General features: G+C 38.6%; 1 protein-coding gene across 6 annotated transcripts in view; it reads right to left on the bottom strand.

Moving 5' to 3' along the window:
- LOC108432663 (mucin-2) overlaps window positions 1-14,831 on the bottom strand; it is a 36,867-nt gene extending 22,036 nt beyond the window's left edge. For 5 of the 6 annotated variants that reach the window (XM_037542945.1, XM_037542948.1, XM_037542947.1 and 2 more), the window contains exons 1-19: window positions 14,701-14,831; window positions 13,552-13,813; window positions 13,300-13,414; window positions 12,284-12,374; window positions 11,999-12,123; window positions 9,952-10,174; window positions 9,219-9,344; window positions 8,965-9,079; window positions 7,820-7,958; window positions 7,591-7,704; window positions 7,294-7,360; window positions 4,774-4,911; window positions 4,359-4,523; window positions 4,099-4,193; window positions 3,814-3,940; window positions 3,044-3,299; window positions 2,870-2,922; window positions 2,645-2,745; window positions 1,351-1,502 (exon numbers count right to left, since the gene is read on the bottom strand). In XM_037542945.1, coding sequence (XP_037398842.1) covers window positions 1,351-1,502; window positions 2,645-2,745; window positions 2,870-2,922; window positions 3,044-3,299; window positions 3,814-3,940; window positions 4,099-4,193; window positions 4,359-4,523; window positions 4,774-4,911; window positions 7,294-7,360; window positions 7,591-7,704; window positions 7,820-7,958; window positions 8,965-9,079; window positions 9,219-9,344; window positions 9,952-10,174; window positions 11,999-12,123; window positions 12,284-12,374; window positions 13,300-13,414; window positions 13,552-13,813; window positions 14,701-14,776 — 2,540 coding nt within the window. In that variant the 5' untranslated portion in view covers window positions 14,777-14,831. Of the gene's footprint in view, window positions 1-1,350; window positions 1,503-2,644; window positions 2,746-2,869; window positions 2,923-3,043; window positions 3,300-3,813; window positions 3,941-4,098; window positions 4,194-4,358; window positions 4,524-4,773; window positions 4,912-7,293; window positions 7,361-7,590; window positions 7,705-7,819; window positions 7,959-8,964; window positions 9,080-9,218; window positions 9,345-9,951; window positions 10,175-11,998; window positions 12,124-12,283; window positions 12,375-13,299; window positions 13,415-13,551; window positions 13,814-14,700 lie in introns of those variants that run through there. The other variant, XM_037542944.1, reaches the window with a different exon arrangement.
- Between the last annotated feature and the right edge of the window lie 11,914 nt (window positions 14,832-26,745).

The following is a 26,745-nucleotide window of genomic DNA, read 5'->3' on the forward strand; positions in this document are numbered from 1 at the left end:
TGAGTTACTACCTGTGTATTTATCTAAACATTTCACTCATATTGTTAAGTATCAGAATTGACTGAGAGATGAAGGAATTCCTAACTTTGGTACTCTAAAATGTCTATTTGTAGGCAAAATATTATATTCACCATACAGCACGTGAAATGGGTCAGATAAAAACAACTAATCTTCACTAATAATGTTCCTCCAGGCCATTACAAAACCTTCCTCCAGAATCTGACCTGCAACCTTAGAACAGATTTGTATCAGTCTAAACAATCTTGTCTTTCTGTTGCACAGTATTGCATCAAACTCTGGATTACTGTAGTATAAAACAAAAATCAAATCCCATTGCTGTCCCCAAACGATCTTAACCTATGGAGAAAATAAATACATTGCTGTACCTTACTACAGACATAATCAATATGACTATTCCATAAGAGCTTTGCATCTATGTGTATACCAAGGTATTTATACAATGTAACCTGTTTAAATTCCTGTTCATGAATTCTAAGAGGAGGCAGATATGAATCAGGAGAGAGACCAAAAACAATCTCCTCTGTCTTCTTTGTACTAATAATAAGATCATTCTGATTGGACCAAACTACTAGCCCATCAACACCCTCCTGAAATAGATCAATGTCATCATTATCCGTCAACAAAGCTAACAACACAGAATTATCAGAATATTTAAAAATAAAATGATTTGGTTCCTGAGCTTCACAATCATTTGTATACAATGTAAACAGCAGCAGAGAACCCACATGCTTTCGGTGCTTCAACATTTGTTATAACAGGCAGTGATAGTGCATACTCTATTATTAAGAAAATTCCTAGACCAGTAGATAAGATAAGGATTAATATCTAATTCATTCGCAAATCCTTGCACTCCCTAGGACATGACTTCTTAGGGACTGGTGTAATATGAGATGTCTTCTATATTCTAGGAATAGTGTGTGTATCTACAGACATCTGGAGGCCTGCTTGCCAAACCCGAGCCAGTTCCTGTGCAAATGATTTTGGAAGAAAAGCACTAATATTATCTGGACCAGCAGCTTTTCTTGCATTACTGCATCTAAATGTGCATAGTACATCATCTACATTAATCATTATCCTATTTAAGCTATTTGGTATAATAATCTTGAGAATACACTTAATATCCACCGTTTCAATCTCAAACCTTGTAGAGTTTGAAAATTCAAAGTCATTTTCCACTGGAATTGGTTTCCTTGCTGACACCATCCCCATCATATTCTTCATAGTGTCCCAGAGTCTCTTTGAGTTCTAGCTTCTAAAAGCATCCTCCACTCTTTTTCTATACATTATATTTCTTTTCAATGACAGAGTCATAAAGCATTGCATACATACCATGTATTGCACTCATCTGGTATTTTGGAACCATCAGCATAGAAATGGCCATTGTGTTTACAAGGGCATTTATTCTCTTGAACACAGTGACCACGACCATCATCGATAAGGCCAGGGGGACACTGACAGCCAGATGCACAACCTGCAAGGTACTGAAAAAAGAAGAGGAAAGGTGAGATATTTGAGGCACAGAATAATTAAACAATTACAGGTTTTTACAATTGGTAAAGCATTTTTTAGTGCCACGTTCATTCTTCTTTGCAGAAACACACATCCAGCACATCAGTCCATTTTATCTCCTTAAACACTCTACAGCACCGTTGCCCAAAAAAAAACACTAAAACTGCCCACATTAAGGTAGATTCACTATTTCATATAAGTCTAAGAAGTCTTTTCTTTTGTAGTCTTGTTTTGTAATGTTGTTAGTTTGTTAGTCTTAGGCTGATTATGTAAACAGCACTGTAAAAAGTGAAACAGAGCTGGAGATGATTTGAAGTGTTTTTGAGGTTTGTATTGATGTGAAACATTTATTCTGTTCATCTACAGTAAACTGGAATTTTGCTTTGCCTTGTTTCACTGAATGGTTTTTGCTTGAGCTAAAAAAAACAGTTATTTACAGTTAACAATTGTTTGTTATGACTTTTTTTTGTAAGTGAAACTGACAAACCATTTTTTTAGAGTGGATACACATTACAAGACAGAATGGTATATTTATATTGAATTTGGAACAAATGCAGAAACTAAAAATGAAGTACTTTACATTATCTAGCAATACACATGCCGTAAATATGACTGTACCTGATCTGCATCATTTGGACACATTCTTTTCCACATCACACCTAATGCGCACTTGCTGGTTATGTGCTGGGCCCCTAATGGACTGTCCATTGTTACCAAATACTTGGATGCTTAGTACCCAGGTAGAACTTTAGCTCAGATGGGGGGGCATTATTGGCTTATTTACATATATTCAATCTGTCTTATATATAAACATCATCATTTTTTAGCCTTTGATTTTTGCCCAATAGAATTTTTAAAAACAGAACTGAAAATGCTTGTTAAAAAATATAATATATTAACATATATAACATATTAACATAATATATTAACATAATAACAAAAGAATGTGCTTTGTTTGTAAATAGAATCCAAACCATTATCACAATGATCTCATTCCAAAGGCTTAACAGTAGCAATCTTTGATCTTCTGTGCATTTGTTTAACATGTAAACAAAGCCAAGAGAAAAATGCAGCATTTTGGAGACACAGGAGAAAAAAAGTGAGTGATAGTTACACAGTCGATGGTCTTGCTTGAGCATGTTTTGGCACACTCCAGCCCATGCTCATCTGGCCCTGCCTCACTGCAGTTAAAGTAGACCTTTGGAGCAGGACAGTCTGCAAGACAAAAAGTAAAGAAGCATACAAATGTTATTCCATTTCCATAGTAACCACTGACTAAGCTGTAATGAGCACAACAGTTCAGTTCTCCTATTCTTGAGTAAAGGCAAATCTTATTCACCTGTAACCAGGGCCTTCCAGGCATGACAGCTGAGCTTTCCATTTGTACAAAGACTATGGGAGCAGATGCATTAGACTCTTACAGATATTTAAAGGCTTTATTTACATTCTAAATTGTAAATTAATTTCTGAATTACTCACATCAGGCTTTACAGATTTATTCTGAACCACTTACCAGTGCTCATTTCTAATGTTGATAGACTTGCCAGGTTTAATGCGCTCTCCATTGTGGTAACAGGAGCATTTGTCCATAGACACACAAACACCTTTCTCATTCTCGTACAGCCCATCTGGACAGGCACACCCATCCACAGGTACAAAGTCAGTGCTGCAGCCCTGACGCTCCAAACTGAGGGAATGACAGGTGCGCTGGCAGCCCTGCAGCAGGTAGGAGAATGTCTGTGTAGCAGGGCAGTGCTCAGTGTACTTCCCTAAGTTTAAAAGAGAAAACAAAACAAAAATTTGTCTTTCCTCATATAGTTTTACACTTAGAAAAAGAATATTTGACAAATTAATCCACAGAAATCACAGTTATTGCCAGTAGTAAAAATGTACAGTAAAATTGTATACTAATTATTCTTTCAAAAAGGATTTTATTACAATTTGATAATTAGATAAAAACTTTCTGTTATGCACACAATCTTATTTTGAGAACTGATACAACATCTGCTTTGCCATGTTTCAGCATATTTTGACAAACTTGAAACAAATACAGACATCTTGGAAGTGCAGACTGAACTCATCAATACAGAATATATACCAAATGCAAATGTAGTTTATTACATAAATAATTATGTTATTTACTGAATAATTACATTATTCCATTAAATTGAAACAACTTAAACAATATAGCAAAACAACAGTAATAACTCTTACTTCAAAGGGTTAAATCCCAAACAAAATCTATCCATCTCTTATAAAAAAACAGGTTCTGAGTAATCCTACCGCACACTGTGTCTCTCCAGCCTTTCATGAAGATTCCTTTTGCTGTGCATGCTCGCACATAGGAGGAGAAGACGGCACACAGGCAGTTCTCACTCTTCTCACATGTGCAACTAGAGTACTTGCATCTCTGCATGTATAATCGAACAATTATAGAGTAGTTGAATAGCAAGGATAACATTAAATATGATTTTAAGAGTCAGCTATTTCATATATGAATTCAACTGTCTAAGACATCCCAGTTTTATGATCTAAGCTATTGTTTCAGAAGAAACTTGTCTAAGTTACCTTGTAGTAGCCTTCTGGGTTAACAGCAGAGTGGCATGTAGCAAAGGGACCTCCCTTCTCCTTCAGCTTGGTGCACCAATGCTCTGCATAGCTCTCTAAAAACATTAACCATTGATAAACATTTTTCTTTCACTCTTTCACCTCTTTAAACCAGAAGATTAGCTTGTAACAGATCTCAAAAGTGTCTTCTAAAAGTTTGGTGAGATACAAAGAGAATCTCTGGAAATTGAAGCCCTTGGAGAACATGTTTCATTTCTCACCGCTGTCTATGCTGTAGCTGCAGGGGTCATCCAACCTTTCACTGCGGTCAGGGCAGTTGTATTGAGCCTTCCAGGAGCTCGCAAAGGACGCTGCAGTCCCTTCCACTAAACCCTGTGGAGTCTTCAGCTCATCAGACAGCACCATATTAAAGTTCCCACACAGACCTGCATCCCACAGAGCACAAGCATGTAAAAGTGGAAAAAACATGTATTGTTTAAGTATTCATCTTTAAAAAGCCCTAGAATTCATATAATTCGCTGTTGGCCTAAGATTTTTTTAAATAGTATTAATCTAAGAACTGATAGAAAGTAGATCTATTCTAGCAATGTATGCAAATATTATATCTACTTCTTCATCCATTTCATTTGTTGACTTCAGGTTCTTCTACTAATAATAAAGTAGACAAACACTGACCGCAGGTCTTGGTCTGGAAGCTGTGATCCAGAGTGATGTAGAGCTGCATGAGTGGAACGAGCTGCACCTGCATCTGCAGCCCGAAAGACGTCTGCAGCATGATGTGGAATGACGATGGTCTGAACACTGTGAGATTAGCTGTCAAACAGATGACCAAAGGTTATATAAAGGTGTGCAATGGAGTTGAGGTTTACCTGCTGTCTGTCCTCAACACTGTAAAACTGACAGTGCAGAAAGTTGCTGTACATTGATGCTATTATGCTTCATATCACCAGCTGAGTTAAATAACAGTAAACATCCAGCAAGAGATTATGCACACAAGGCAAATGAACAACGCATGTATTTAAATAAGTAACTCTGCAAAGCCAAATCATTCATTAAACACTTCCGCGCACACTGTAGCTACTCCTGACTGCAGTGCACACTGTAGGTGTTTACAGTGGTTATTGTCAGCGGTCAGTTCTTTCGGCCACTTGTTATTTATTCATACTATATATTTATTTATGTTATACTACTATGTTAATGTGTTTCATGTACATGGAGGAAAAGCTAAAAACAGCATTTCCAGTATTATATCAGTCACTTCTGGCAGAAAGTTGTAGTATGTTGGTGTCTTGTATGCATTTACATGAGTTCTTTATTATACCTTTCCTTCAACCCCACACAGACACACCACAGAAACATCCACATGTGGCACATGAGCAGAATGCTCCAACGCTCCAATCCACAACAAAAGACAGGAAGGTTCTTAATGTAGCCTCAGAGCTCTAACTTAGCTTTTTGAACACTATCTGTTCTGTTTATTGCATTTTATCTCCTCTGAGTCAGTACAATTTGGGCATTGCTCATCAAAGATGCTATTAAATTTAGCCCATGTATCAACCCCACACCCTTAATATGTAATCCTTTCAGCAGCTTAAAACTAACCTATTTTTGTTTCATTATTAGTATTAAGAATCACATTTAACAACTGAAGTAAATGCCAAACATTTTAATGTGCAAAATAATTCAACAGAACTGAACAACATACATATAACATACATGGTCTTCTCTGCATCTGCAAAAAATGGTACTAAACATTGTTGCACGTCCAATTTTCTCAAGCCACCTCCTAGAATCAGACTCTGCTGAAGTTCATTAAATATTCCACTCATTCAGGCTGACAATAGAAGCTGCTGAGCGGTGAATTTCTTGGCTTTGTTGAAGCAAAAAGCCATGAGTCCCTGCCTCTGTGTGACACAGCTGACCAACGGTGGTCCAGATAGTTGGCTGATATGCCAAAAAGCATTACCTCAAGAGAACAGCAGGTTCTTCCATATGTCTATTACATTTTCACGCCATCAGTAATAGTCTGGATTAACATTAACTCAGACTAAGTGAATACACAGCAGCTAAAGAGTGATTGCTGAAAAAAGCATGGCTAAGCTGCTGAGGTGGGTTCCCATTAGTGTGTTTTACACTGTTTGCAGGTGGCATTATTTGGCGTTTCTTTGAATTTAATAGCTAAGCAAGAATTACAAACTGTATATCTCTCACTACTACTTACTTTTCAAGACATATTGGCGTTACAGGATTTGCCATGAGCATTGTTACTGCTGCTTGTCAACCCACGCTGCCGAAGTGCTGTAAAGTCCCTTGTACTGGTGCTTTGTGGAATCATTTATAGGTATCGGTATCCCAACACCATAACGAGACTGTGCTGAAGTGTTACTATCAGCGCATGCGTAGCCCTGACTCTCCCTCTTGGACCTCAGAATTTTGTGTTTCACAAATGCATTCAAAGCTTATAAGACATAAATGTAACTGTATTGTGTATTCTGTGCTTTATATGCGGCACATACTTGTATTACAGCTACTGCATGCTGATTGGTTGGCAAGCTGATCAGCTCTTTGGCTGAATAAAATGGTTCTTCCATACTTCCATACAATGACTAAATTTGCGCTCCAGTGATTCTGTTGCAGGCATGAGCTGAAAGCTCATGTTATTTGCAATAATCCCGCTTTTCCAGGTTAAAAAAATGCCTGAACACTGTTTCAGATCCATGTTTTTAATACTGCCAAAAACAATCGTCTCAGCAGTTTAGAGTAAACTGATCACTACTCTTACTTTGCAACTGGTGGTCAGATAAATAGGACTGCTTTGATGTGCCGCTCTTAGAACACATATTGTGTGGTCTGAACTAACTGATGTATAAAGAAGATTGTATATAATATAGTTACTCAAATACATATGGGTCAAGTGCCAGCCAACAACTTGTTAAAGTGAACACAAACACTAATGATCTCAACCCAGAAACCACCTGTTAAGAGCTACTTTTTTCTTGGTTTTATGCTTTGTGTGACACAATTTTTATACATCTTTAATTATGCTCCTTAACTTTCAACAAAAAAAAGTGCAAAGTTGAGTCTGACAGCTATAAACTATATAGCTAATTATAAACTACCACATTTCAGTACAACCTCTACTGATCATCAATCTCTGCAAACCTCCATGACGAAACTGAAATGAACTGCTCTTACCTGTAGTGTAAGGAAGTGTTAAATCTCCAGTGTGTCTCACTGTCCCATCATCTTTGATTATCAAGGCCTGGAAAAGTAAACATAAACTATTAACACAGTTGTTATAATTGTTATATATTTCGCACAAATTTACTATTTCCAGAGGTAATGTGTTAAAATAATAAATCTCAAAGCAGAACTGCTGGGTTAATGTAGTTTTACATTTTTTTAAGTGTTTTGAAAATTCTTTGCAATAATAATACATTTTTGTTCATGCAGTTATAAGATTTGTCAACTCTTGACAGAATGGATACATACATTGTTCTTGTCATTGTTGAGTAACAGTGCAATAGACTTCAGGCAGGTGTCTGTTTCTCTATTAACACAGGGAATAAGCTGGCCCAAAACAACAAACCTAGACTCCTCACAGTCCTGCAGAAACAGGGGAAGGCATTAAAAAAAGCCTTTTTATAGCTTAAAAGACATTAAACAAAAGAGTTTGTATTAAAAGTATTACAAATGAATTGCTAGTAGAATCATTTTGCACCTTGGAAATTATATAGTAGCAGTCTCCATGGAAGGTGAACTCTTTACCATCAAAGGTAGTGAAGTGTGATCCCTCCTCTACAGCACATGCACCTGGGGTGGGCAAAATCTCACAGACCCAATCCCCCTGCTGACACACACTAAAACACACAGCACTGTCAGTCTGGGACACCACGGCAAACAAACAGTTATGATATGAGTCTATGATATGAGAGAATAGAATAAAATAGAATAGAATAGAATAGAATAGAATAGAATAGAATAGAATAGAATAGAATAGAATAGAATAGTGTTGTCTGAGCATTGTAACTCTCCTTTTGTATTTATTTATTTATTTATTTTTTGGTTAGATTTTAAGATGAATGGGTCTACCGAAATATTCCCACCAAATCTTGTTACATTGACTAAAATTAAATGCTAAGAATGTTTTTATTTCCTCCTGTAAAGTTACTGTTTTAAAGATATGAGATTTTGTTCAGACAGCGAAGACGAGAGAAGAGAATGCAGCATCAAGAATCCTCATGGCCATCTAGACCCTCAGAGGAGCCCTACTGATTTCTGGGTTTTTGGCTGGAAACAAAGGGGTTAACGTCTTGAAACTGACAACAGAAACTTGTCCAATTTGGTATCTACATAGATAAAGTCTAGCAAGCTGTCCCACTGGTTAGGACTTCAGGAGCTAATGTGCAAGATTAACTATTAACATAATTAAAATGTTAATACAGTGGAATCAACCAATTAATTTAAGAAGAAAATAAGTGTGCCTCAAGGCCTTCTAGAAATCCTAGATACATCACAGACTGCAAATAGCAGTGGAAACCTGAGTAATGTGTATCAGTCAGAAATAAGCAACAGCTCTAGGCCAGGACACTTTTGACTCTGTGTCACTGTAAAACACTAACAAGGTAAAATACATGTTAATATGTCTGCATACAAGCATTCCAAAGGTGCACTAGCAGAAATGAATAGTATCGTAAAGGTGGGTTTTTTCTTGATTTTGACCGTTTAGAAATGTATGGTCAAAACTGGAGGCTTAGCTCTAACTGTCACAGTTCACCAACAGCAGACTGGGATAAAATAGGTTTGAAAGGAATTAAATAGAGTGGAATAGACTATAGTAGAACCAAACAGAATCCACTGATGTACCATTCTTTGTCATCCCGTAGCAGCATATCCCCCGGGTTGTACACCTGGTTGTGCTTGCACTGACACTGTTTCTGAGGTATACATCCCCTCTTAGAGATATCATCGAACACAGTACCTACAGCCGCAAATACGCACACATAATATTTAGTAACGTTTTATAACACAATCGGTGAAAAACAAAGTTTGTATATTTGATTGTCTATCATGTGACTTGTTCATCTAACAGGGTGTCATGTTATGAGTGTGTGACTGACCAGGTGGGCAGAAGCAGCCATCCATCTTGTGTTCCTCACACAGTAAGCTGGTGTCTCTGTGTGTGCATGTGTCCACACAAGGGGAACCACTCTCCGAGTACTCCATGTTAAAGGGACACTTCACCTCTAAGTCAATAAAATAACAGCAATATGAGCACAGATAATTGAACAATGTGGACGTGCGTTAGAGGGTGTGGACAATATGATGTTATTTATCATTATTTTGATTCATTACATCAAACATTTTGTGGAAATCATCAGAATACTTAGAGAGCACTGACAAACTGCATGTTTCAAAGAGTACATAATTAGGCTTGTTTGAAAAGTATGAAAATGACTTGATGCGCAATGCATATCATGGACCATGAGAATTGTGTAGAATTATTGTGTAGAATTTTCCCACATCATCCACCACTGACTAGTACTATCTGAATGATTGGAATTAAAGGGAAGTATATTAGCACATCAGATATTTCGGTTAACATTTTAGAGGATATGAACAAAATATCATACACCTATGCTAGATGCAAATGCCATTTAATGTGTGACTTTCTTCAGACAGGCAGTGTACCATCTTTAGACATTTGCATTTATATAATAGATTATGACAGGGCTCTCATCTGTTGGGTCATAAATCATTCGAGATGATCTATTCTTGGTTTCAATTTGGGCCTGTCTACACATTTTATAAGTTGATCTTGATAAGTGGCTTATTTGAAGTGGAAATGTTTACCACAGAGTTTGGGTTTCCTCCAGTTGGGTGGTGTCCCCCCTGCATGGGAGCACTGGCGAGAGTACTCTGACAGTGTTGTGCAGAGGGGCACTGTATCCACAATGTCCCCTGGACGACTCCAACACCTGTCCACCATGCAGGCCCGAATGTAGGGCTCAGGACTCAAAATCTTGGTACAGGATGACCAGGCTTCATTCTCCAGCAACTCTGAGCATCCCGCACGCTGCAGACAGTGAATACAAGCGCTCAGTACTCATGAATTACACTGTAAAACGTTGTTTCCTTACATGCTTTAAGAGAAACAACCACCTTAAGTAAGTAGTAGTTCATGGGCTAACATTGTTACAACAAAAAGTTGTTGTGACCATTGTAATCATTTTGAGTTTTACGGCATCATGAGGGAAAGTAGTAAAGCAATATAATGCTGCAGTACTGCAATGACACAATAGGTAAAACTAAGAGTGATTATAGATAGACCTTCAGTGTTCAACAGTAATTCAAATGAATAAATACAGCCACATGCAGAAATCATCAGGAAGCAAGGACCAATGAGCACAATAGTCTTATGTGTCAGTATGGGACCATTCTGAAGATACAAAATATCTTTATAGATATAGTATATAGTATATCTATATAGTTTTAAGAAAGGCCTCCATTTGTTCATGATTGAGGTCAAGAGAAATGTGTGCTGTACAGATTGACCTTTTGCATTCATTCCCCCATGAACCAATTCAATGTCAGTGCAAGGTTTTGTAAGATATTTGATAACAGGGGCAGTTGGTTAGCAATTAGTTACAACTTCAGTTAGTTCCAACTTACCCAATCTCACGTGAATGTTGGTGGTATTCTGATTAAATAAGTTTAAGTTAGTAAAAACCTTGGATTCATTTTTAATTCTTCACTTTCATTTGAGCCACATATTATGTCACTTAATAAGATTGTATTCTACCTTTTGTGTAACATTGCATGCTTCTGCCCTCTGCTCAACAATGCTGATGCCAAAATGCTGGTTAATGCCTTCATTTTCTCCTGGACTGATTATTGCAACTCCCTCTTCAATGGTCTCCCTGTTAAACTGCTCAACTGGCTTCAATTCATTCAAAACTCCATAGTCAGAGTCTTTCCTTCGACCAAGCACACTGCACACATCACTCCCATCCTTCATAAGCTTCACTGGTTACCAGTATCCTCCTGTATCAAGTATAAACTTCTCCTTCTAACCTTCAAAGCTCTTCATGGTCTCACCCCTATGTACCTTAGTGAAGTCCTTCATCTGTACTGTCCCTTTCGCTCTCTCAGATCTTCTGGCACTGGATGTCTTTCTGTCCCACACACAAGACTCCTGACATTGGGTGGCAGGTCTTGCAGCGCTATTGCTTCCAAACTTCGGAAGTCTCTACCACAATCTCATAACGACTACTCTGTCCTCTCTTTTTAAAGTTACATAAAACTCCTCTTTGTAAAGGGTTCTTGGGTTTGTGAGAGGCGATATATAAAATGAACTTATTATTATTATTCATAAACTCGGATTACTAGTGTACACAGTGCTTGACATTTGGTGAGCATGAGTTTAAACAGAACAGCCTGACCGCCTTTGCATTATTGATACAGTAATACGTTTTTCCCAATACATAAAGAATGCACCAAATGTTCCAAATTAACTTAATAATATTTACATTAAAAGTTAAGAAAGTATTTGTCTTCTCCTGTAAAGTTATGTTGACAGTGTTTTTTTTTTAGAGAAGTGATGATATAAAGCATAAGCATAGTTTGTCTTGGATTAGCACACAGTCATTCGTGTTATAGCACCCGCTTTTGACTAATTCAAACTTGAGGACTGCCTCACAATCATGTAAACGATGAGTCCGTTTCATTAGAATCGGTATAAGCACTCCCATTTTTGAGAGCTAAGCTCTACCTGAAAAGGACTGGTGGCCATATGTTGCTTAAGTGTCCACATTTTTTTTTGACAATTCCTGACCTTCAGGCCTCAGCACTTATTCCGTGCTTACACCCTAATTACTGCAGAAAAATCTTTGGCACTTACAAATGCTTGGCACTTGTCCACTGTGGTTTGAGCTGACTCATCTTCTTCATACGGATCCTCACAGTTGTCGTTGGGGCTGTGGACCCTGTACTTGTTGCCAAATTCAATGGGACCAATCTCACGAGCTGTGTGGCACAGAGTATGCTTTAAGCATATATATCCGGACAAACACACATTTCGATGAGGGGATTTCTGCCACCTCGGATCACATTAAATGAAGAAATATGTCACTGGACCGTGTAAGGCTAGCTAGGCAAGCAAAAAGGCTTTTTCAGCACAACTCACCTTCGCTCAGGAACTCATTATAAATTGGAATGCCATTGAAATCTCCACAGAGTCCACAGGTTTGATTGGCATACTTTGTGTCCAGTTCCACCTAAAATCAGAAAGCTGAGGTATGGCATTTTGTTCATAAAGCAGCTTCACAACTTAAATGTCCCACATGCTGTCTTTATGAAGAACAATAAAATGGAATAACATGAACAATGTGAACTAATTCAATTATAAAAGAGCCGCCTGATGTGTAGTAGGAGAAAATTAAACAGCAGAGATTAAAATGAAAAAGGAGAATTTATAAGACTGTAGAATAAGTTTTTTTTTTTTTTTACTGAAAGACTTCAGATAAATATTTTCCTCTGCTTTAAAATTAGTCCAGGTGTCTGAGCTGTAAATGTTATTTGTGTGACAAAGCCACAGTTTTGGGATCTGCATGTAAACGCTCTTCCACCAAAAGCAGAGAGAGCGCATTTCATTCAAAGAGCATTCGCAAAAGCGGTTTCACATTCTGTAGTTTTCATTTATAGAGTTCATAGACAGGGAAAATTAGCCATTCTTCTTCTTCTTCTTATTATTATTATTGATTATTTTAATTCTATTCCAAAATAAATTATGTAAGTGAATTAGAATTTACATGAATTTTATAAAAATTACAGCAACTTATACTGCATTATTAGTACAGAACTCCAACGCTAAGTGAAATGTTATTTGTTGAAAAACACCTGTCCTTACAAGGCTATATTCTCTAAGATCACTGAAATATGCAAAATCATTCAACAGACTCTGTATTGCGCTAAGCATACACGCAATAATACAAGGTTTCTGATGACTTGCACTAATACAGCTTCCTCCTTCTGTACCGGTCAACTACAGTGGCATTATTACCTAACAATGATGTTCGCAAAGTAAAATACATTTTCATTTAGCATCTGTTTAAGAATGCCATTTGTGGATTCTCTATATCTTTCTCCTGGCTAAAATGATATAATATATTCAAAAGTGTGGGGTGTTTATATTGATGTTACCATGATGGCATCGTCTCTGTTCCACAGGATGCTGAGGCCAAGCTTGGCAAAGAGTTTTAGATAAACAGCACTCTGTTCAACCAGCACTCCTGCTTCATAGTGGGGCAGTTCTACACTGATGTGAAAGAGAAAGAAAAGGATGAGTTTTTCTACTTAATAGGAATTCGTGTTAAAGTAAAATTACAAACATAAAAACACGAAGTAAAATATAATTACATACTTATTTACAAAGATTTACAACTAGAATCTTACATATCGCCGTTGACCATAACCAGATTACTGGTGATGTCAATTGCCACGTCTCCAATGGTGACCAGTACTCTGGTGATCTGTGGGTTCCTGGGCAACTGCGCTCTTTTTACATGCACTGAGAAGCTGGGCACAGGCCCATGGCAGTCAGACACCAGATTGTACTCACAAATGCCCTGGAACTGGTATACATCTCCATCAAACGTCTTAAAATGGAAATTACCCCACATACTACAGACATTGTCCACATGGTTGCTACGGCGGGCTGGGGAGAGAAACAGAAAAAAGTAAACAAGCCCAAGAGCCAATTAAACAAATGTTTGGATTCGTGGACATCACAGTAACTTTTTCATCATTTAAATCTGAAATTGGTATGTGTTTATAAAGCAAACAAACATATGGATTGCCCTGAACCTTAAGGTCTTCACACTTTAGCTGACGTAAGCAGCCTGTCCTCAAGAGAAACTCTAGATGAGATACAAAAACAGGTTCTGCGAAGTGAAAATATGAAATGATGGTGCAGATTCTATCAGATGTTGTTCCCTCCAGCACAGTTTAGGTTATCTTTAGTTCCCTTTTATCTTCACAAATTGTACTGTACACAACATTCAGAGAATAAATGTTTGGCAACAACTGTGGAGCAATCACAAAATTCAGCTTTTCGGATAGTGTTATGAAATAGGTATACTGGTATATAGCAGACTTAGTAAGTAAGTAAAGCTGAATTTGACAGTCTGGGAAATATTACTTTGCATTCTTCTGTTTATACCTCCCTGCTTTTTCCTATTTCTAGCACAATGAAAGATTTGCAATGCTGAATGCACTATAGTGTTCACCATAATATCATAATGTATATCTTATGACATAACCAAAACACCCAGATATTTTCATGTATCATATTAAAAACATTCCTATATCCAAATAGAACTGCAACAATACGGTGCTACCACTCCCTCGTATATGAGTCTCATAAAAAAGTGATACAACTAGTAACAAATGAAGTAAAGCACAAGATGACCTTCTCCAGCCCAATGCACAATGATATACCAGCACTGATAAATGTAGTGTGAAAGTTCACAAATAATAAATATCCTGATATTCTCAAATAGACATTCTAATAATATGTTGTTGAAAGCATTCACCAACTCTTACCCCTAATGGCGTTCACGTGAAGGCCCCAAGTAAGAGCCAGGACCAGTGTACAGAGTGCAAGTGTTCTCCACTCCATGGTGGGCTGGAGGTGGGTCAGACCACACTCCTCAGGTACAATGCAATTACTGCTGCTTCTGTCCTCTCTCAGCCCCCTTATATCTGTCTTACTCAGTCTTCACGGCCGCCCAGCCTTTCTGGGAGGAACTCTCAATCTATGCCACTTTTTATTGAGACATGACAAACAAAAAGTCCAGCCTAGTATCTTCATAGTCCAGTGTGTGTATGTGAGTATTCATCTGTATGTGCAGGTATGGCCTACAATGAAGGGATATATACTTGCTGTGTCTTTATTGCTACAGTTTCCGTGAGACGTACATACAGTGCTGCTTTATTACTAAAAATCAAGCTGCGCCTCTTAACCTGGGGTCATATTATTGAATCAAATTCAATACTTAATTTGTTCCATTTGGCTTCCAAAAGCAAACTAGAAAGAGAGTTGTGGTACCTATCTATTCTCATTTTAGCAGAGGCATTATGGCTGTCACACTGTTTTCAGAAACGCTGCTGCCTTGAAAGTCAGAAAGTCAGTGTTTTAATTTTGTTGTTCACGCTACTGTTAATCATTAAGTGAAGTAATGATTGACTTTATATGTTGTCTTGTGAATGGGTAAGAATAAAAATTTCGAGAATGAATATTTTGATTCAGGTATTCTGGGGGAAATAAAATGACCTAACAAACTCACAAAGGACAGGCTGAACGGTGTATTTTTTCTTCAAGCAGTATCTTCAGAATTTCCAGACATTAAGGCAAATAAAAGCAAACTTATGGCAGAGTGCTTTCCACAGCCTTTCCACAAGCTTACTATCAAAACCTCACCATCTTGGACCTCTGAGTGCTCATTATTTATCAGGAAGATGTTGTTATTGAAATGGTAGGTGTTTTATTTATATTATAGTGGTATAGACTGGCTGATTGATACTGTCCAGTTTACATGTCATTTTGCCAACGCTCTGTTGCTACTCATTGCCTGTATTACAGATTATTCAAGATGAATTTCATAACACAAATGACATCGACATTATCTTTTATACAAATGATGGTCATAAAAAGATTTGAGAAGAGGATGTAGCCATAAATGTGTTAATCATACTAGCCAGAGAATAAACAGTAGAGGACGTTTCTAGGAGGATCACGTCTATCAACACTGTCATCACTGCCCATGAAGAATATGAAGAATAAAGAGCCACCTTGTTCATGTTCAGAATATAGTCTTATCAGGATTTGTCTACAGTGGTCCAAAACATCCATGGATAAATACAATCATATTACAATTTAATTTAAAACGAATTACAATTTTATTTTAAAAATGTTAAAATGTTTGAGTTGGCCACCCAAATGTGGTAGGTGTGTATGACAATGTCCATGAAATGTGACTTGAAACAGACATGTCAAGTGTTGAAACCAGGAGCGGTACTTTTTTTGAACCCTACTTTTCTACATTTTTATACTGAAATATACACTATATTATCAAAAGTATTCAGTTACCCATCCAAAAATCATTGAATTCAGGCGTTCCAATCACTTCCATGGCTACAGGTGTATAAAACCAATCACCTAGGCCTGCAGACTGCTTCTACAAACATTGGTGAAAGAATGGGTCACTCTCAGGAGCCCAGTGAATTCCAGCATGGTACCGTGATAGGATGCCACATGTGCAACAAGTCCAGTCGTGAAATTTCTTCACTACTAAATATTCCAGTCAACTGTTAGTGGTATTATAACAAAGTGGATGCGATTGGGAACAACAGCAACTCAGCCATTAAGTGGTAGGCCATGTAAAATGACAGAGCGGGGTCAGCAGATTCTGAGGCGCATAGTGCACAGAGGTCGCCAACTTTCTGCAGAGTCAATCTCTACAGACCTCCAAACTTCATGTGGCCTTCAGATTAGCTCAAGAACAGCATAGAAAGTTTCATGGAATGAGTTTCCATGGTCGAGCAGCTGCATCCAAGTCTTACACCACCAATGCAAAGCGTCGAATGTAGTAGTGTAAAGCACCACCACTGGACTCTAGAGCAGTGGAGACGTGATGAATCATGCTTCTCCGTCTGGCAATCCGATGGACAAATCTGGGTTTGGCAGTTGCCAAGAAAACTGTACTTCTCTGACTGCATTGTGCCAAGTGTAAAGTTTGGTGGAGGGGGGATTATGGTGTGGGGTTGTTTTTCAGGAGTTGGGCTCGGCCCCTTAGTTCCAGTGAAAGGAACTCTTAATGCTTCAGCAGACCAAAAGATTTTGGACAATTTGATGCTCCTAAATTTGTGGGAACCGTTTGGGGACGGCCCCTTCCTGTTCCAACATGACTGCACACCAGTGCACAAAGCAGGGTCCATAAAGACATGGACGAGCGAGTTTGGTGTGAAAGAACTTGACTGGCCTGCACAGAGTCCCGACCTCAACCTAGAACAATTTTGGGATGAATTAGAGTGGAGACCTCAAGCCAGGCCTTCTCGTCCAACACCAGTGTCTGACCTCACAAATGTGCTTCTGAAAGAATGGCCATAAATTCCCATAAACACACTCCTAAATCCTGTGGAAAGCCTTCCCAGAAGAATTGAAGCTGTTATAGCTGCAAAGGGCAGGCCAACATCATATTAAAACCTATGGACTAAGAAAAGGATCTCACTCAAGTTCATATGCATGTGAAGGCAGACAAGTAAATACTTTTGGAAATATAGTGCAACATTCTGTATTGGTTTATATACATTCATTTTTATTGAACCAAGAGATGTCTAGTGCAGATTAATCTAGTGCATTTACTGGATAAAAATAGTACAGGAGTTTCAAAATCTAAAATATTTACAGTTCAATCTAAGCTTATTTTGTCCTTACATTAAGGGTCCCTGACATTTTTGTACCATAAAAGCTCCCTTGATTTTATTGATGCTAGAGATAATGGCACTTCATATTCAACATCTAAAATCACATTCTCCAGCTATTCCTTCTCCTACCCTTTACTTATCTGTCCTGAGGCTCCTTCTCTTCTCTCATTGTTCTCTATGCACCTCTCTGTCTCTGTCTTCTCTCTGTCTCTTTCCATTAAAGCGGAATGAATAAAAACACTTAAAAGCTGTATGTTGCCAACAGTACTACTTTTGGCTGCTGCAAATAAGTCCAGACATTTTCACTAGAACTTTATTTTAAGTAGCAGTTACAAACGTAAGAGCACCTTAAATCTCATTCTATAATCCTGTTTTTCATGGTCAAAAAACAAAACAAACAAACACTGAATTGGCCCACAAGAAGTATAAACAAGTCAAATAAACCAAACCATACAGCTAAAACATTTATTTTGAATGCTACTTTCACTGAAACTACCATTAATTAGCAACCTAGCATATAGAAAACCAAACAAGCTTTTCAACAACGAAGACTACAAGGAGGCAGACAAAACATCAAACAACTGTCAAATCACTGCTCGCATAGAAATTATTCATATATGAATTGACGTACTTGGTTAGAATGGTATACGCGTCCATTTGATTACTTTCTGATGTACATTTTTTGGCCAAAGGTATGTGGACACGTCCTACTAATTGAATTCAGGTAAGCAGTAAGACTAGCAATTAGTGCAATTATTGTAAACCTGAGGCATCTACGAGCAACAGATAAGTGGTGCATCATGCAAATTCACACAGCGGGGCCAGAGTGCTGAAGCATGTAGCACATAAAAAAGTCTATTCCCTGTTGCATCACTCACTGAAGAAATCCTAACCGCCTTTGTAAGAAAAGCACAAGCACGAGAACTGTGCATCGGGAGCTTCACGGAACGGGTTTCCATGGCAGAGCAGTTGCACACAAGCCAAAACCCTTACTTACAATGTGCAGTACCAAGTGTCAGATAGAGTGGCGTAACCGCTACTGAACTCCAGGGCAGTGGAAATGTGCTCTAAGGAATGATGAAACACACTTTGCCAGACCTACAAAAATGCAGTGCCAACAGTAACATTTTGTAAACAAGGGCTAATAGTTAATGAAGGATAATGTAGGAGGGCTGTTTTCAGGGTTTGGGCTCAGGCCCTTAGTTCCAGTGAAGGGTAACATTAATATTGCAGCATACAAAGACATTTTGGACAGCTATATGCTTCCAGCTTTGTGACAACAGATTTTGGGAAGGCCCTTTCCTGTTCCAGCATGATCATGACCCTGTATACACAGCAAGGTCCATAAGGACCATTACAAGGTTTGAGGAAATAAAGACATACTGCCAATGTTTGTGTCTATAAAGTTTGATAAGTTTGGTGTGGATAAACCCCAGACCTCAAACCTACTGAACACTTCTGGGATAAACTGGAATGTCGATTGTGCGCCAGGCCTTCTCGTCCAACATCACTGCCTGACCTCACAAATGCTCTTTTGACTGAATTTCCACAGACCCTGCATCTCTTGAGGGAAGCTTTCCCAGAAGAGTGGATGTGGTTACAGCTTCAAAGGTGGCAAATTCCTATTAATACCAATGTTTTTGAACGAAATATACAGCAAAATGGTGTGATGTCAACATAAGTTACTTTTTGGTCAAATAGTGTATTTAGGTATTAGGCTAATTCGCTAGGAATTGCTACATTTAGCTAACAGGCTGGCTAGCTGGGTTCAGCTAGCATGCTAATTCATTGTAAAATGAGCTCACTGACTGAAATATCCATAAACACATTTAAAAACAGTGATTACACAGAGCAGACCAATAGTTAATTATTCCAGGTTTGGGTGAATTAAAAGTAAAAACAACCAGTTTTAATCGATTCTATAACTGAGTTTGTTGGCTGCATCCACCGTACCTCAGTAACGGGGAGTCGATTCCCAAACAGGCCTAGTCTAAATGCACGGAGTCGAGTCTTTGACTCTGTGAGGCAGTGGCTGTGTCCGAAACCGAAGGCAGCTGGCTCGATGCTTTATGCCTGCGCTGTCTCTTAATCGGAGGCTTTAGAAGGCAGCGTAGTGGTAAAAATATCTGCAACTGAATCGCGTTTGAGATTCCACGTCATGAAGACATAATCTTAAAGCTTTAAATTAGTGGTTTTAATTGCAGAGTTTTTTCCCCTTTGGCGTGGAGTGTGACGTCATCTGAGCTCACAAATCGGGCTGACACGGCGCGCCGGTGCGTGTGGATGTTCGTTGCTGCATTCCGGAGTTACAGCGGCTCTTTCTGACATTTCTACAATGTTAGTAAACTACGGTGCGGTGTTAGAGATCATCACACAATTACACGAAGAAATGATTAGCGTCGACGTTTCAGCCAGCTCAAATGAAACACACACAGAAACGTTCATATGGAATGAGGTCGAACGGAGAGAGAGTTTAGTAGATCTATTGACTAGATGTAGATATATTAATGTGAGGCTGTTGAAACGCTGATCATTTCTTCTTGTAATTGTGTGATGGTCTCTTAACACCGCCATTTGACCGGGAGCACAGACACCGTGGGCCGGTTGCTGTGAAGAGGAGCTGCCCTAAGGAGCTTTTTTTAAAAAACAAACAACGTGCATTCAGTTAAACATAAAACATGACCACGGCTGAAAGAAAACGAGAGAACGAATTTTAAAAACGTACCCACGAAGTAAAGAAAACGTACGCACGATTAATAAGACTCGTGGTGGTAATTTGGTGACCAAAAAGTACTTCTAGAGCGAACGGTTCTGCATTGACCAGATAGCGAGCATATTGGCTAAAAAATGCGTTGACTATGCCACTACTGGTCCACCCTCGGACCACCCCGATTACTGTATTGCATACAAACTCTAGCTAGATTTGAATCTTCTCAGAGTTTGAATGCACAGGGACTTTTATCTAAAAATATTGTAAACAACTGAGAGTAAAAAAAAAAACATGACTGAGGCCCGATATAAACTATTTTAAGGAAAATGTCACTGTCACTGTAGATTAAAATGATTTATTACATTAATTTATAATGGGTAACTATAGAAAGGGACGTAAGGAAAAAAAAAATTGGACTGTGAGTGGATCCTGCCTTCTGCCTGATGACTTCTGGGATAGGGGGAAAATGAGTGATGTTAAGTGGAATTTTGTCTAATATTCTCCTTAACCACCAGTGGGCCGCGCAGAAAACGCTGAGCAAAGCTGCAGCTAACCCACTACCCTCTATCAGGGTGAAAAGTGCTATGTTATTATATGTTTGTTGTTAAGAGACAAAAAGTTAAAATATTCATGAAATGACTGCAATATGGGCGACCGAGCATTGTTCTCCTCATTCAGTGGTCCAGGGTTGCTTGGCAATGATACCGTACTCTGTCTGCGTTGATTATTACTAATAATATTTTGTCAGATTTCGTGTTGGCTCTGTGTGTTCCTGCGGTTTCATTACAGGGAAGGGAGTTTTAGCCACTTCGGTCTTCTGCTGTTGTAGGCCACCCGCGTCAAGATTTAACATGTTATGTATTCTGAGATTGGTGACATGGGGCGTGGTGGATGGTGCTGTCGCCTCACAGCAAGGAGGGCCTGGGTTTGAGTCCCCAGCCGGGTGACCAGGGTCCTATCTGTGTGGAGTTTGCATGTTCTCCCTGGTTGTATGTGTATGTCTGTCTGTTCGCCCTGGCGACCTGTGCAGGGTCTATTCTGCCCGACCCAGAAGGAGAAGCGGCTTAAAAGATGTGTGTGTGTGTAATCTTAGATGCTCTTCTGCTCACCATAATTGTACAGAGAGGTTATCTGAGTTACTGGTCAATTTGAACCAGTCTGGCCATTCTCCGCTGACCTCTCTCACCAACAAGGCGTTTCTATCAGTAGAACTGCAGCTCACTGGATGTTCTTTCTTTATTGTACCATTATGAGTAAACTCTAGAGACAGCTGTGCCTGAAAATCCCAGGAGATCAGCGATTATAAAAATACTCTAACCATTCTCCGTTGTGAACATCAATCATTAGATGTTCCTAATAGACTAAGTATTTAGTTAGTGTTTATTGCGCATAGGTGTGTGTGTGTGTGCGCATGTATCACTGCTGTTGAAGTAAAACCTTGTATCTCCAAAACAATAACTTTACAGGAGAATTAAAAACATATTTAACTTTTAATGAACGTCAGTGTAACCAAACATATTTTCAAGTCATTTTGGTACACGTCCATTCATCATGAGACTTACACACAATGTAAATGTAGATCACAAAACAACGATCATTTTGTGCACACACTTTAGAAACAGTGCAAAACAATGTGTGGATCAATTCAATTTTCAGCTACATAAATGATTAAAATCTGTTCTGATAAACTGTCAACTTTATCAACATGTCCTACTGAAATGAATATTTATAAGATATCTCCCTGCATAAAACTATGGGTGGAATATTTTGGTAGTTTGAGTGTAAATAGTCTGTGTAATACACTTGAAGTGTGTCAGGAGCATTTGATAGGTTGGACCAGAGCCAGTTTATGAGGAGCCTTGCCTCTTTCTGTTTCCCCGTTGTTTCCAAGACAGAACTGTAAAAAAAACCTGTTAAAATAGTTTCTAATCACTTGCACAGAACTTTCCGTGAATTAAAGAAAGTAAAAGGATGTATTTCCCTTAAAAAAACAATGAAAAAAAGTCATTGGCTGTTTGTGCTCACTGACATCATGAACTACACAAGGCGCTGTTTTAAACTCCTATAACTGGAATTCAAGATATACTATGTTAAGAATATTAAAGCATTTCTAATTGTGATTTTGCTCAAATGCTCCATATTAGCCCCATGTTTACTCATTCATTTTGGACTCCCTCTGGAGTGCCCTCTAGTGTTTGAGAAACCTGAAAGGCATTATTGAGTGGTAATTCTCCTTTCTACAAATTCCCTGGCTTCCACTTTTGCTCCCAGATCAGCATTCATAAATCTGGATATATGTGCTTTTCCAGTAAAGGCATGTTTAACAGTGTAAGAGTTTATATTGGATGAAACTCTTTACTTTATCTACTATTTTCAAACAATAATAAATAAACAATAATGAAACTCAATTTCCCATCATTTCTAATCATACATAGCACAACGTTAATGAGGGCTTAAGTGCTGGAAAACACACAACTCCTCTGATTCTCACTGGGCTTAAATACAGTCTAAAGGTGCCAGTTAAACTTTCAAAAACCATATTTAGAAAACAGAAAACCCACAGTAAACCCAACAGTAAAATTATATCAGAATTTTTTGGAATAAAGTAGGAGCAGGGACGTAGTGAAGGTGAAGCACGTGTGAACATTTCTGAACCTTTTCAATCAGAAATAGTATTTACACACTTTTTCTAAACATTTACCCACCTTTTTAAAATTTTACTAACTTATTTTACAGTTTACTCACTTCCAGACTTCCAGTGGAATTCCTTAAACAATTAATCTCACATCTAGTGAGAGTCCACTTGTGTAATGTAGTTTGGAGACAAATGAGAAAGATGGAGGTCTTCCTTTGCTCTATTAAACTACTGAAAGATTTCTAAGAAGACGTAGCCTAGAATATAAGAAAAGAATAAGCTCGTACACTGGAGCGAGGTGAGAAAGACAGGGGTCAGCTGTGAGACAGCATTTTGATCCAAGGGAGAAAATCAACAGGTTGTTTCACAGGTAAATATTTAAGTTTCAATTTTTTTCTGGGTTGTTTATTGGTGGTCACACCATATGACATTTTCAAGCTTATTAAAACAGCACATGAAAGTATACATGTATGACTGTGTGTGTGTGTGTGTGTGTGTGTGTGTTTGTGTGTGTTATTCTGGAGATAACATTAACATCCCCACATATATGTAGGTGCGTCAGTGTGATCTGTGTACCATCTGTCTTTGTCCAGGAGACAGGAGGATCATTAAAAATCTTACAGTGATCATATCCTGCTCCAGTCCTCCACAAGACTTCCTCAGGACTGACACACGCATTTCAAATAGTAAACAGTATGTATGTAAAGGTTATTCCAGAACACACAGGATCGTATTTGCTCTTCACTAAGCAGGAAAGCATCGTTGTTGTTTTGTAAAGGTGTGAGAAGGCCCTTAGTTCTTGAGGTGCATCAAATATTTGTGTGCCAACACAGCTCAGATGTTTCCGTCACTCAATGCTAGTTCCTCATTACCCACACGTACTTTTATAGATAGATAGATAGATAGATAGATAGATAGATAGATAGATAGATAGATAGATAGATAGATAGATAGATAGATAGATAGATAGATACTTTATTGATCCCGAAGGAAATTTAGGATATATATTTATATTATCCTCCACATGTGCAGCTTTGCATAAATGTACTGAAAGATACATAGCCTGGGCTTCTCATTTAGCTCAGCAGAGAAATAAAGGAAGTTGCCTTGACTTAAATGTATACATATAGTCATACATATACTTCACCAGCTCTTACTTGCTAGAATGAGGAATACAGTGAAATTCAATTAGACATAACAGACTGTAGGCTACAGTGATATTAAAGTACTGTGAAAAAGATAGTAAACACACACATACACACACATTTTCGAAGCCGCTTATCCCACTTATCCTGGAGCCTATCCCAGCGGTCACTGGGCAGAAGGCAGGAAACATCCTGGATGGTAAGGTTGCCAGTTCATCACAGGGTAGACAGTGAATACTGTACACTATAATAACAAGCATCAAATTCATGTTAAATTTGTATCAAATAGTGTGTAATTTAATAGTCTACACTCTTCAAAAAGATGGTTCTTCAAGGGTTCTCTGTTGTTACAATGCCACACTTGTTACAATATAAGAACCCTTCTTGGTGTTATATAGAGCCAGCTTTAAAAGGTGCTATATAGTGTCATATTCAACACATTCACCATCAATCTGAAGAACCATTTCACCATGTAAAGAACCCCCTGAAGCGTGCAAAGGGTTCTTTGAAGTTTCAAACTGTCATTACTAAGGAGCCAGCCACACGCACACACACACATTTTCTAAGCCATTTATCCTTCTGGGTTGCGGTGGGAGCTGGAGCCTATCCCAGCAGTCAGTGGGCGGAAGGCAGGTCTAAGGAGCCATGATCCATATATTTTTTAAAAATGAGTAAATTTGGATATAGTTTCAACCTTAAATTTTTTTAAGGATTCCCCAGAAAGACAATGGTTACGCATCCATACCGTGGCAAGAAAAATGATGTGAACCCTTTGGCATAACCTGCATTTATGTACAAAGTCATCTTAAGATCTAGTCTGGCCTTCATCTAAGTTACAATAAAGAACAAACACAATGTATTTAAACTCATAACACTAAAAATAATGGATTGGTCTTGTCCATGTTGAATACATCTTTCACACATTCAGGTAGGTTGGAAAAGTATGTGAACCCCCAGCCTATTGACAACAAAAGCTGTCGGGAGTTAGCAAGCCTAGAGTCCAATCAGTAAAAATGAGATTGGAGTTTGGGTTAGAGCTACCTTGACTTAGAAAAACCACTCAAACATTTTGACTTTGCTACTCACAAGACACATCTGCTGATGTGAACCAATCACATCAGCCCTTCAAAAAAACAGATCTCAGGAGACCTACGATCAGAAAATGATGCAGAAAACTGGAAAGGGGTTAGGTATCCATGAGTCTACAGTTTTATTACAAATTGTCTATAAAGGAGAAGATTTACTCTGCATACATTCCCTGACGTGGGCGCCCTGTACGGAAAAACAGTCCAGCATTCTTCTTGAACGTCTTCTCGGACATACTTGCTTGACTTCGACCAACACTGTACGTTTAAATCCTGTACACATTAAAACGTGGAAGATTATAGGTGTGTGTGTTATTAGCTTCAGTATACTGTGACAATCTTTACTTGTGACGAAGACGAGGCTACACATACTTGTTCTGCTGTAAATGACTCTTTACCTGGTTAAGTGGTTCTTTGATAGAACCTACTATATGTGGTACTTTAAAATTTTTTAAAAAGTGGTTCTATTTACACACATAAAAGATGGTTCTTCAAGGGTTCTATTGAAGTAAATGGTTCCATGTAGAACCATACACATCACATTCTCCATCACTCGGAAGAACCCTGCAAATCACACAAAAGGTTCTTTGAGCGGTCATGGCTCTACAGAACCATTGTCTTTTACACTTGAAGAAACATCCTGTTTTAGAGTGTAGGAACAAAAAGCGTTCTGTTATTGTTAGAAGTCATAGAACCGTTTTTGCTATTGTATAGAACCCGTTATGTTAAAAGTGCTGGATCAATAAATTGTATAGTGCTAAATTATTAAATTAGTGTAAATATAAGGATTGGCAGTCGCAGAAGGGTAGGATCATATGTAGGACCAATAACTGGTGTATTTTACATCATTTTTTTTCTTTCTCTCATCCTTTCTTTCTTTTTTTCACAGTGTAGGTGTAAAAACTGCGATTACACAGTGCTAATCTATACAGCAGTGACCCCCTCAGCCATTCACGCTGTTCAATTTCTTGAAAAGAGGAGGAAAATGATGGAGGTTAGGGAACCAGCCTCATGACTGGAACTCGTCGCCGGTTCGATCCCCAGAGCCAACAGCACATGACTGAGGTGTCCTTGAGCAAGACACCTAACCCCCAACTGCTCCCTGGGCGCTGTGAATTGGACTGCCCACCGCTCCAGGCAAGTGTGCTCACTGCCTCTAGTGTGTGTGTGCTCACTAGAGTGTATGTGGTGTTTCACTTCACAGATGGGTTAAATGCAGAGGCGAAATTTCCCCATTGTGGGACTAATAAGGGTCTCTTAATCTTAAAGAGCCATTTAAATTCGGTTTCCTCCTCTGTAATCCAGCCTGCAGCTTCCAGTATGTGGTGCTGCTCTGTTAAAAGCTGTGGAACTTGTTCCTCAAGCTGTTCTGCTGTTCGAAAGCCCCTCCATGGACAAACACTGCTCTGAAGATATAACCAGGCTGAGTATTTGTCTCCACCCTCACCAGCTCCAGGTAACTGCAGCTTTTATTGACCAGAGCAGACAGCTGCTGTCCGCAGAGGCTCGACCCGGGCTTGTTCAGCAGGACTCTGTTGGTAAAGGGAGGATGCCAGCGTGGACCGATTACTTGGCAAACTGTCCTAA

Source organism: Pygocentrus nattereri, chromosome 11 (genome assembly GCF_015220715.1).
Source record: "Pygocentrus nattereri isolate fPygNat1 chromosome 11, fPygNat1.pri, whole genome shotgun sequence".
Lineage (NCBI taxonomy): Eukaryota > Metazoa > Chordata > Actinopteri > Characiformes > Serrasalmidae > Pygocentrus > Pygocentrus nattereri.